We start from the raw sequence: 12,143 nt of genomic DNA, 5'->3' as shown, positions 1-12,143 counted from the left end.
ACAGTACCCAGTTTCTGAGACAGACCCTTATACGTATTACACTTATCAGCCTTTTCGGTTTTTATCCATGTTGAATGTAGATCCGCACGATCTACACAAGACTTGTGCACGACTTCAAACGTGGCATGTCAGCGCCGCCATTTTGAAAACTGTTTACGCAGTGGCCAGACAGCCGCCATATTCCAATTTAGATTAATTTTGAGATTCATCAGTGATGGAGATTATTCCATACGACTTCGAACCAATTTGGAGTAGAGAAGAGTTGGAAAGACGACAGGATAAGGACTAGCCCATCGCGCTGGTATTTACGTCACTACTGTCGCACAATTAAAATGTGCCAGATCAGTCGGCTGGTGGGTTTTCAAAATAAATGTATGCATGCATTTTTGTGATAAATACATATTATACTGAGCGCATTTCCCTCATAATCCTCACTAAGGTTTCGGACGGCACTACAAAATGGCGTCGTCACTATATAGTGAGTAGGGAGCGATTTCAGGCACAGGGAAAACTTCCGGCTTGATTACATCAGCATTCGAAAGAGGGCGCGCGGCTTTTGACAACGTCGGCAGATGTCGGTCACTTTGATTTCCGCTGTATGTTTTACTTCCGTCCTACGATGTCTCGCACAGGTCTCAACGAATCTCGTTTACACCCGTCGCTTTGGCATATGGACTGATGTATTACAGAGCGTATTTCAAACACTCATAACTTGCTATAGCAGCGACAAAATAGCGATCAAAAATGCATTCCGATATTTAATAAAATGAGAGAATTTTGATAAATTTGCCTTCAGCTCTCCTTTAAGTAGTGTTTCAGGATGTTTTAAATTTCTGAAAAAAAGAGAAAATCGCAGTTAAAGATTTACTGCGCCACTGAAAGACACATCATCTACCTGTACATTTATAATCTAATCTAATAAACGACTTCTGAAAAACTTGTGGCATTACAGCCAAATCGTAATGAGAAATGAGCTCCGTTTGATTTGTTTTTAACTTTTAAGAGGCTTCATCTGCAAGTCTCTAAATTCCTGCCCAGATTTACAAAAGTTTCAGAAAGGCAGATTTACTTCATACTCGAGTGCATATGTAAATGACGCCCTCCATGCAAAGCGTGCTCCTGACTTCCTGACACGGCTCATTTGCATGTATCGACGCCCACAAAAGTCCATAAAAAGTCAAACGCGCAGACAGCTGGGAGCACGAAAGGAACAATAATGCTTAAGGCTGGAAAACAGAAGTGGAAGTTATTTTAACTCACTTCCATACCAGTAAAAGTATTTTAATATTTCTCACTCAGGATTTTTCTCTTCTCCTTATTATTATTGTTCTCCTAATGTTTTTAGGATGCTGTTTCTCCCTCAGTTTTCAACCACTCGCCACCAGATTTGACATGAAGAATCCCTCTGGGCTGAGTTACGTTGCTGTGACTCAGTGCTGATCTGGATCACTGATCCGGAATGATCCATGAAAAACTGGCAAAAAAAAAAAATCCAATCGCTTAAAGCTCAGCCTATTTATTTATTTATTTATTTAATTTTAAATGTTAATTTTGTTCAGGGCAACTTTTCCTCCCTAAGCGTCATCCTCCATCTCTTACTGTTCGGGCTCTATAGGGTACAGTGACCGGACCAGTTTGTAACAGCTAGCACAAATCACTGTGACTTTAGTCACAGTCTCTGTCTAGTATTATATGTTACTAATAATAAGTGCTCGCTAAATCTTCCATCGGCTGCGATGGTTGTTTACGCCACGTCCTCCTTTTATACAGCACCGTTTCTTATAATGATTAGATATTATTTGTCTTGATTTATGGTTGTGTTGGCGCTCGTTGTTTATCGTTTTATGTTCTTTAATGGCAATAATATAAAACAACTTGCACAAAATGTCACTGACCTAGTGAACTAGTATGAGGATGTTTTAGATGCGCGCGCACACAGAGGAGAGAGCGCACATGGAGAGGGAGGGGCGGGCGGAGAGGGACAGACGGAGAGGGAGGGGCGGGTGGAGAGGGACAGACAGAGAGGGAGGGGCGGGTGGAGAGGGACAGACAGAGAGGGAGGGGCGGGCGGCGAGGGACAGACAGAGAGGGAGGGGCAGGCAGAGGGAGACCGACACGGACGGGCGGGCCCACTTGCTCACTCTTTATTCATCCTGAAGGAGACTAAAGCTCATCTGTAAGTCACTCTGAATAAAAGCAGAGAGAGAGAGAGAGAGACAGAGAGAGAGAGACAGAGGAGTGTCTGCTGAGCGCTGTCAGTGTAATAAAATAAGCAATTTAACCCTTAGTTTATTCCACATATAAAAAGTGCAGTAATCCATAATGATTTGGCTTGACGTCAGTCAGGTAAAGGTTTACATTAACAGGGTTTTTTCTAGAAAAATTTAGTATGAGGGCGCTCAGCATGGCGAGGGAGTGAAGCGGGGGGGGGGATGGTGCCGGTTGTCCCCTGTGCAAAGCCTTTGAAAAATGCTCCAATGGGACATTCTGAGGCTGTCTGGGAGGGAAATTGTAACAAATTGTCAACATTGAAAAAGAAGTAATCTTCTGCCCCGGACAGTCTTTGGCTTTCTTCCGCTTCGTGCCGCGGGATGACATCTTTAAATGCCCAAGTGTCAACAAAAACAACTCGCGAACTACTTGTCAAAAGCTCCCGCGCCGGTGGGTGAAAGGTCATTCAGTCTCGAGAAATCTCGCTCTACAAGTCAGCTGACCTCGTATGTAACCCATGTCAAATCTCGCGAGAGCAGCCGCGACAAGTAAACAACTAAACAACATGGCGCCTCAGTCTGGAAAACGCCAATTCGGATTGTTTTTGCACCGTCTGGCGGCGTATCTACTATGATTGGAATATTTTTGGAGCAATTATAACGTATTTGATGATCAGACACATTGTCACGTAGTGTTGCTGGGATGTTTTCACGGAGTCGGTAAGGGGGCGCACGCCGAGAGTAAGAGGGCGCAGCGCCCCTGTTCCCCCGTTTAGACGAAAGCCTGATTAAGTAGTGTTTGTGTAAATTTACACACGCACTCGAGCACAAGTAGGATATGAACATTGTTCTGGTTTTACAGTATCTTCATAAATACCAAGTTTCTTGTGTAAACGCTTGTTTTGTGTGTGTGTGTGTGTGGTAAATCAGGTGTTGGGACTAAAAGAGAGAAGAGTCACAGTTGAGTTATTATAGCGTTATTGTACAGAATTCACAAACTAACTGGAGCTCGTTATTCAAACGCAGGTTTAAAACACAATAAGAGCATGTGGTTAACGAACGAGAGAAACCTCAGCAGCTGAGCGAGTCGTTTGTCCTTCAGATATCGAGGAATAAAGAGCGACGTGTGAGCCGAGAGGCTCGGCTAACCATCTGTTTACAGGCTCCTGGCTCAATTTACAAATGTTTACAGCACCGCAGTGGGACGTGAACCACAATCTAAACCTGTCAGGTGACCCACTGACGCTCGAAACGTCTCTCTGTGACACTTTCCCCCGACTTCTCCTTTCAGACTGAAGCCGCTGGACATCGAGTTCATGAAGCGGTTACATGAAAAAGTGAACATCATCCCACTCATCGCCAAAGCCGACACACTGACTCCAGAGGAGTGCCAGCAGTTCAAGAAGCAGGTCTGTGTGCGCACCACATGTGGCCAGATGTGAGAGAAGCAATAGAAGTGCAAATGTTTTTAGAGAACGAGTTTGTATGTGACTAAACAAGTCGGCTTTTGTGATCAGAACGCACGAAGAGTTTGATTTCATACAAAATGGATTTTTCTCCTGTTTTATTAAAATAAGAAGAGTAATTATTTATTTCATGTCGAATTCAGATTAGACTGATTTGGATATGATGTGCAGAGATTTCACACTACAATTTTGAGGGGTTTTTTTTTTTTTGGAGAGTTGATGGAAATTTTTATACTATATTTATGTAATTTATCACTTTTTAAAAATTTGGTAGCATTTTTACAGAATGAGCTTTCCTGCCTTTTCAGTGATGGATTACCTCCCGCTGGCTGAAAGGCCCAAAGGGGGATTATGATGTCGTGGCGATTTCTGTCCGTCCTGGGAAGGGCGCTCACCTTCTGAAATCAACTCCTCTCACAATTTTTGGAGGAATTTCTTGAAACTTGGCAGAATTCTTTATGTTGCTAATATGCAGATTGCAATTTTGTCAAATTGGGTCACATTTTCCCAGAGTTCCAGCCCTTGATTAACAAAATTATACTTTGACAATTTCATGAGGGTGTGTTTTCCTTCTGACATCAACTCCTCTCTCAATTTTTGGACGAATGTCTCGAAGCTTGGTAAAAGGCCTCATTATATGACGGTAATACGCAGATTGCGATTTAATTTCGTTTGTGAAAATTTTCCCAGAGTTTTGACCCTTGATTAAATAACTTGTACTTTGACAATTTCATGAGGGTGTGCGTTCTTCTGAAATCAACTCCTCTTACAATTTGTGGAGGAATTTCACCAAACTTGGCGAAAGGCTTTGCTATATGACCGTTATACGCAGATTGAAATTTTGTTTAATTTGGGCAGATTTTCCCAGAGTTACGCCCTTGATTATTAACAAATGTGTACTTTGGCAATTTCATCAAGGTGTGCTTGCTTTCTGAAATCAACTCCTCTCACATTTTTTTATCCGTCGCTGGCTGAAAGGCCCGAAGGCGGATGATGTCGTGGCGATGTCCGTACGTCCCGGGAAGGGTGCTCACCTTCTGAAATCAACTCCAAGTTTTGGTAGCCTGGCAAGCCAGACTAAATGTGAACATTTAGTCTGGTCTCGGTCGTAGACATTTCCGAAGGGGGTAGGAGGAACAAACCGCTGTCTTTCAAACTGTCTCTGTGCGTATAGGCCAACGCTCTGACCAATCAGCACAACAGTGACTGTGACGTAGTCAGAGCGACAGAAGGCAATGGGGAAGGCCTTGAAATAAATAATTTTTCAAAATGCGTATTAATTAATAAACAGGTTCTAGATATTAAGAAGTTTGGAGTCTGTACCACATACTTAACATACACTTTTTTTTTTTTTTTCCAAGGGTTTGCTTAAACTGTTTTTGAGAGTTTTTATTTAGTGGTGTTTGGTGAAATAATTTCCCTTAAATTTAAAATAACGGGAAAATAAGAAACAATCAAAAAGTAATGTTTCAAAGCTGTTTATTAATTCTTCGTACTGCACAAACTAGCCCCATCCTTTTGGCTACGAGCGGAGCCAGCTGGTAGATCAGACTTTTGCCATAGCCGGTCGGCAAAACAGCGAAAACGTCCTTCTTGAAAAGGAATGAGCGGAGAGCCTCTTCCTGCTCATGTTTCAACGAAAACTCCAAGTCTAATTCTTCTAAAACTGATTCCAAAGCGGAGTCAAACGCGCGCTGTTCACTAGCCGTAGCCATCTTTCCTGTTGCGCTTTCTCCATCGTCGCGCAGCCTTGTCGTCACTCCTGCAAAAGCCTGCCCAAAGAATCCAAACAAAAACCTTGCGTTGTGATTGGCGGGCACGATTTGATGCCCAGGGTGTTTTGTTGCTATGGTGCGAGGCTAGACCCACTCGCAGGCAAAAATATTTTTGGCCGCTAGGCGGGTGGGTCTAGTTTACTAGGCTAAAGTTTTGGAGGAATTTCATGAAACTTATCAGGATTCTTTGTCATATATCAGTTTACGCATATTGTAATTTCATTCAGTTCAGTTGCATTTTACCAGAGTTATGGCCGAGTTGCCAGCGGGGGATGTTGTGCTCTCGGAGTGCTCTTTTTAATTAATTTTGTGGACAACTCCGTTTTTGTTTTTTGTTCAAAATGTACAAAAGTGTTGTGTGTGAGAAAAAAACACCAAGGCTGAATTAGAACAGGAACAAGGTTAACACCCCCCCCCCCCCCCCCCCCCCCACAAAAAAAAAATTATTTTAACGTGTTCTACAGCCTTAATTTTATGTTTAATGTTGAATAATTCAGATTAGACTGATTGGATATATGTGATGCGGAGGAATTATTTCACAGTACAGTTTTTGAGTTTGTGGGGGTTTTTTTTTGTGCGTTTGTTTTTGGAGAGAGATTTGATAAATTTTATACTGACTTTCTTAAAATTAACTTTTTTTTTTTTTACAGAATGAATTTTCCTGCCTTTTCAGTGATTTTTGTTAATTAATTTTGTGGACAATTCCATCTTTGGGGTTTTTTTTGGTGTGCGCACATGTGAGAAAACCACCCAGACCGAATTAGAGCAGGAACAAGAACAAGGTTAAAATAAGTTCGACAGCCCCAGTTTTATCTGTTTATTTGTGCCACATCTTTCACTCCTGCTGTGTTGAAATAAAATTTAATACCATCCAGATTTAGTTGTGTATATGCTGTGGGAGGAAGTAGAGAATAACACCAAATTTTCAAAGGTTTTTATCCAAATGGGGGGAAAAAAAAAAACCTTATTTCTTAATTGAGACCTCATTAGACGTCAAGAGAACAGACGACGAGCAATAAATAACATGCAGATTTCACCCTGGTGCGGTGTCTTATCTCTCTGTTCAATCATCCTGACCCTGCACACAGATAATGCGAGAAATCCAGGAGCACAAAATCAAAATCTACGAGTTCCCCGAAACAGACGACGAAGAGGAGAACAAGCTAGTGAAGAAGATTAAGGTTTGTGTGTTTAGTTTTATTTATAGACCTGACTTTTGGTGAGCAAAGGAAATGACTCATGCTGTAACACGATCTTCTCTCAGGATCGGCTGCCGCTGGCCGTCGTCGGCAGTAACACCATCATCGAGGTGAACGGGAAGCGCGTGAGAGGGAGGCAGTACCCCTGGGGTGTGGCTGAAGGTAACACCGGGTCTGGGTTTTAATTTTACACTTGTATTCCTGATCACTGATCGCTCTCTCGGGCTGATTCGGAATGAAGTGTGCGCGAGAGCGTGTAGGAGGACTGTAGTGAAAGCTAACAGATCCCATAGCAGGCAGGATGTGAGAGGATTTTCATGTCTCGCACCCCCCACAGGAAGCTCATGTACAGCTGTGTGAACACGCGTTAGAACACCTCTCTCACCTGCTCACGGACGCTTCATTAAGACTTTATGCGCAGCGTGTTGCGCTGTTAGAGAGAGCGAGCGAGTGAGCAGGTCGGCTTGTTGGAACACTGTCTGAAGCTTGGTGGACGTTTGAAGGATTTGAAATGACACCCTAGATTTATAGAATAAACAGTAACGCAGTGGGAGATCTTAGAGACGATGTGAAAAGAAAATCAGCTTTTTTTTTTGTGAATTAAAGGATGAATGAACTTTTGGGTCGATGACGAGGAGGTGAAATATGATGGATTTCTTTCTCTCTCTCACACACCCACACCTCATACATGGTGATGAAACTCATGGAAAGGCAGACAAGAGTCATTTAAACAGGATATTATGGAAAGCGGAAAGTGATTAACTAGTTCAAGTTATCATGAGTTCATACGGATGCAATGCCTTCAGCAAAATCACTTCACACTGGCTAAGCCACCATTTTTCAAGCGAGAGTGAGAGGAAGGGCGAGTGGTCACATGTTGGATGATTTATCATCTCGTCCGGCCAACAGGCGATGCGCTTATGCCATCATGCGTTGTCCGGCGTCGTCCATATTTCACGAAAATCGCTTCTTCTCTCTCAATATTTCACCGATCTACAGCCAAAATACTTAAGAAATAAATATATGGCCCTTTTCCACTACCCTTTTTCAGCTCACTTCAGCCCGACACGGCTCGCGTTTCGACTACCAAAAACCAGCACGACTCGGCTCGCTTCAGCCCTGCTTAGCCCCTAAAACTCGCACCGTTTTGGAGTGGGGCTGAAGCGAGCCAAACCGTGCCGAGTGAGGCTGGGGGCGTGAGCAGACACTCCCCTGTGCACTGATTGGTGAGGAGGAGTGTCCTCACATGCCCACACACGCCCCGCGAGTGCGCTGGGATCTGTAAACACCGCAAACCCGGAAGAAGAATAATTACGAATTACGAGAATTTCTGAAGCCTTATGCGCCTCGCCTCATCTATACGCTCTTGCCAGTATCTGTTGGCGTTGTCGGTGACAACAAGCCACAGCACCAAGACCAGCAACACTAACGACTCCATGTCCTCCATGTTTATTGTTTACTATTCGGGTCGTGAGACTACCGCTTAAAAGATCACTGAATCAGTGACATACAGAGCATCGTGGACGAGTTCGCGGAGCGCAAGGCTCGTCGTATGCCCTTCAAATAATGCGCGCAGTAGGCTATTGATGTTTTATTATGAGCCATGTACAGTATGTCGCCTAATGTTTTTTTTGTTTCTGAGTTACATGTTCGTTTGAAGGACTTAATGTACAAACTAACATAGTTGCACCCCGTAGTGTTGAAATTGGTAAACACAGTGCATTCAGTGAGGTTTGCACCGCCCTCCTTTTATTTCTGACTCTTCCTGTCACCGTTGCAACCTCTGAGCGCTCATTCGTATGCCCTTCAAATAATGTGCGCAGTATAGGCTATTGATGTTTTATTATGAGCCATGTACAGTATCCTAATGTTTTTTGTTTCTGAGTTGCATGTTCGTTTGAAGGACTTGATGTACTAAATAACATAGTTGCACCCGGTAGTGTTGAAATTGGTAAACACCGCAGTTGCGGACATTTTGTAGCCTAAAATGATGTTATGATAAGCTTTAATAAAGGGCCCGGTCATTTGCCCCGCCCCCGGCCCGGCTCTGACTTGTTCCGCCACTGTCACTGATGTCACTGTTTGCGCTGCTTAACGACATCACATGACGTCCACCCACTTTCGCTAACTCCACCCAGTGTGTCCACCCACTTCCAGCCAGCACGGTTCAGCGCGGTTGTAGTCGAAATGCAACTCCAACAGCCCCGCTCAGCTCGACTCAGCTCGACTCGGCACGGCACGGCTCAGCCGCATTTGTAGTGGAAAAGCGGCAATAGTCAAACTTTACTAATTCTGTGTCGCTGAGAATGAAAAAAAACCTTAAAATTGTTAATTGGCTCTAGTTTTCAAGCTCGGCTCTGTGAATAAATCTACGATCGGGTTTGGATAGTACTTACTTTTTTGGCAAAACAATGAATGATGCGATCTGAAGCCGGTATCGCATCATACACTACCGTTCAAAAGTTTGGGGTCACTTTGAAATGTCCTTATTTTTGAAAGAAAAGCACTGTTCTTTTCAATGAAGATCACTTTAAACTAATCAGAAATCCACTCTATACATTGCTAATGTGGTAAATGACTATTCTAGCTGCAAATGTCTGGTTTTTGGTGCAATATCTCCATAGGTGTATAGAGGCCCATTTCCAGCAACTCTCACTCCAGTGTTCTAATGGTACAATGTGTTTGCTCATTGCCTCAGAAGGCTAATGGATGATTAGAAAACCCTTGTACAATCATGTTAGCACAGCTGAAAACAGTTGAGCTCTTTAGAGAAGCTATAAAACTGACCTTCCTTTGAGCAGATTGAGTTTCTGGAGCATCACATTTGTGGGGTCGATTAAATGCTCAAAATGGCCAGAAAAATGTCTCGACTATATTTTCTATTCATTTTACAACTTATGGTGGTAAATAAAAGTGTGACTTTTCATGGAAAACACAAAATTGTCTGGGTGACCCCAAACTTTTGAACGGTAGTGTACATATGTTATTCCTAGAAGTCACTGATGATGCAATCATAAGTCAACTTGCATCACTCTGCTGAACAAATTGCCCGATATCAGCTCAAAAAATAAATCCTACAGGTGCTGTGCACTCGAGATAAAGTCTGTGCTTGACAAGAGACGCTCCGTTTCATGAATACAAGAGACAAGCTGCCAGAAAGCACCGAGTACACACTGAATAAGGACTAAATCTATTCAGTACTTGTACGTAATTTTTTTTTTTTTTTTGCTATTTGGTTCATAGTACATTTTATTTATATAAACTTGTTGCTGGTTTTCTATTGTGTTACATAAAGAGAACAGGTGAAATAGATCATGTAAACCAGTTTATACTTAAAACGTTACGATCTACACAATGTACATAAATGTAAAATCTTGAATGTCTCGGAAGCCGTAGCCAATCAGCTGTTTGAATTCCACACGCCAAATTTCATTACAGTCGATTTCATCTCTGAAGCAGACAACTTCTGAAAAATTGTTGACCGGTGTTTTTCTTTTGGGAAGGAAGGTCGGTCTGCCTGGGGTGTATATGGCTTCTACTCACATTTGCATAATTGTAATTTAACTCTTTACACCTTAAAGCAGTTGCTACAGCCACCTTTGTATATGTATAAGGGCCTGTATCAGAAACTGGGTGCTGTGGGGGTCCCCCACTAAATATACTCCGTCAATAAACTATGCGGTTTTGAATGGTGATGTTGGTTTTAATTTGAAATAAAATGATGAAAGAAATAATACAGATAAAACTAAATCTTTGATGTGAATATTCAGAATTTGGCAAAAATTCTGCAAATTTGTGGAAAAATGGCGGCTTGATCTGGGACATGATAAACGGTCGACTACATCGCATTCCCTTAAAAAGGCTGTAGTCCACTGAAAAGTCTACAGTTATCACTAATTGTATTTTAAGTTGTAACTTTATACACCTAAGGATCGGTGCGCTCACAGAATAATCATAACCGTAATAAAACATCATGCAGAATATTTGGTCACCGTTGTAACTCCATTTTCCGCAAAACCAATACGATCGTGTGTTTTTGATCTAAACGGAAAGCCTCAGGGTCAAGGTCATGACCTCACCAAAAGTAGGAACTTACAATCACTACGCCATATAAACATTTAGTTATAAACCTGCGATTTTGTTTTTTTTAAAACGAAAGCTGAAAGTTCGGTATAGAATATGTTTCTTACAGAATATGTTACGATGGTAGCTGGTCTTGTATGAATTTCTGAGCTCTAAAATGAGTCGTGGTCTATTTTTTACCGTAGCGTGTTATTTGTGTGCGGGGAAGGACACACATTAACAATTTGCATGTGTAGAATGGAATTTTCCACTCCAGCAGTTAGAAGTTGATCGTGCTTCCATTTGCGGTCTTTCTGTTACGCGGGTGATCTGTTCGGACGTTATCGCTGAAAAGGTGAGTTTTGACAGTTTTATTTTGTTTTAGTCTTGCAGTATAAGGCAATAGAATGTTTCTTTTTCATCTGACTTTCATATTTCGTAGTGTTTGCGTATTTTTGGCCAATATTTTGCAACCATGGTCAATTTAGATTGAACTTTTGATAGAATCTACGGCCAGTCATTTTGCCCCGCCTCCGCCTCACGCTCTGCCGTAGCAGAGACCCGCGCAACCTTCAGCCGGTACAGTCGCTGTTTTACCACCGCCGTTATTCTCATCTTTCCGGTGTGTTCTTGATTTTTCCATTGTGTCCTATTTCGCCATATCAAATACTCAAAATGTATCATATTATTCATATTTAAGTGAATAATCAATTCAGTCATCATAACTTGGCATTTTTAACCCAAGCAATCAAAAAGAGGAAATTGATTCAATATTTTCACTCCTCTGTGAAGGAGGGGCTTTAATTCTTCATGATGGAGTTATTTTATATGGAAATCAATTTTACAAAAGCATTTGAATTGTAATCAAAAAAATGTTCCACAGTGGAGGCCAGATAAAGCAAGATGCTTTCTTTATTCTTATTAAACATGACAAAAGAAACATTGAGTGTTAGATAAATGCAAAAAAAAAGTAAAATTAGAACATTTATTCTCATCTCATCTCATTATCTGTAGCTGCTTTATCCTGTACAGGGTTGCAGGCAAGCTGGAGCCTATCCCAGCTGACTACGGGCGAAAGGCGGGGTACACCCTGGACAAGTCGCCAGGTCATCACAGGGCTGACACATAGACACAGACAACCATTCACACTCACATTCACACCTACGCTCAATTTAGAGTCACCAGTTAACCTAACCTGCATGTCTTTGGACTGTGGGGGAAACCGGAACACCCGGAGGAAACCCACGCGGACACGGGGAGAACATGCAAACTCCGCACAGAAAGGCCCTCGCCGGCCACGGGGCTCGAACCCGGACCTTCTTGCTGTGAGGCGACAGCGCTAACCACTACACCACCGTGCCGCCCATTAGAACATTTATTTTTTGACCATAATGTCCCAAATGAGAGACCAGTTTCTGAGACGGACCGATA

At 42.4% G+C, this 12,143-nt stretch overlaps 1 protein-coding gene across 1 annotated transcript in view; it reads left to right on the top strand.

The window, feature by feature from the left end:
- septin7a (septin 7a) overlaps positions 1-12,143 on the top strand; it is a gene marked incomplete at its 5' end in the record, with an annotated part of 88,683 nt that overhangs the window by 58,831 nt on the left and 17,709 nt on the right. Inside the window, 3 exons of the mRNA XM_060903931.1 lie at positions 3,502-3,619; positions 6,540-6,632; positions 6,716-6,812. Of these exons, the coding sequence (XP_060759914.1) occupies positions 3,502-3,619; positions 6,540-6,632; positions 6,716-6,812 (308 nt within the window). The remainder of the gene's footprint in view (positions 1-3,501; positions 3,620-6,539; positions 6,633-6,715; positions 6,813-12,143) is intronic.

This window comes from Neoarius graeffei, chromosome 22 (assembly GCF_027579695.1).
Source record: "Neoarius graeffei isolate fNeoGra1 chromosome 22, fNeoGra1.pri, whole genome shotgun sequence".
Taxonomy (NCBI): domain Eukaryota; kingdom Metazoa; phylum Chordata; class Actinopteri; order Siluriformes; family Ariidae; genus Neoarius; species Neoarius graeffei.
This window is presented reverse-complemented; position numbering and strand designations above follow the sequence as displayed.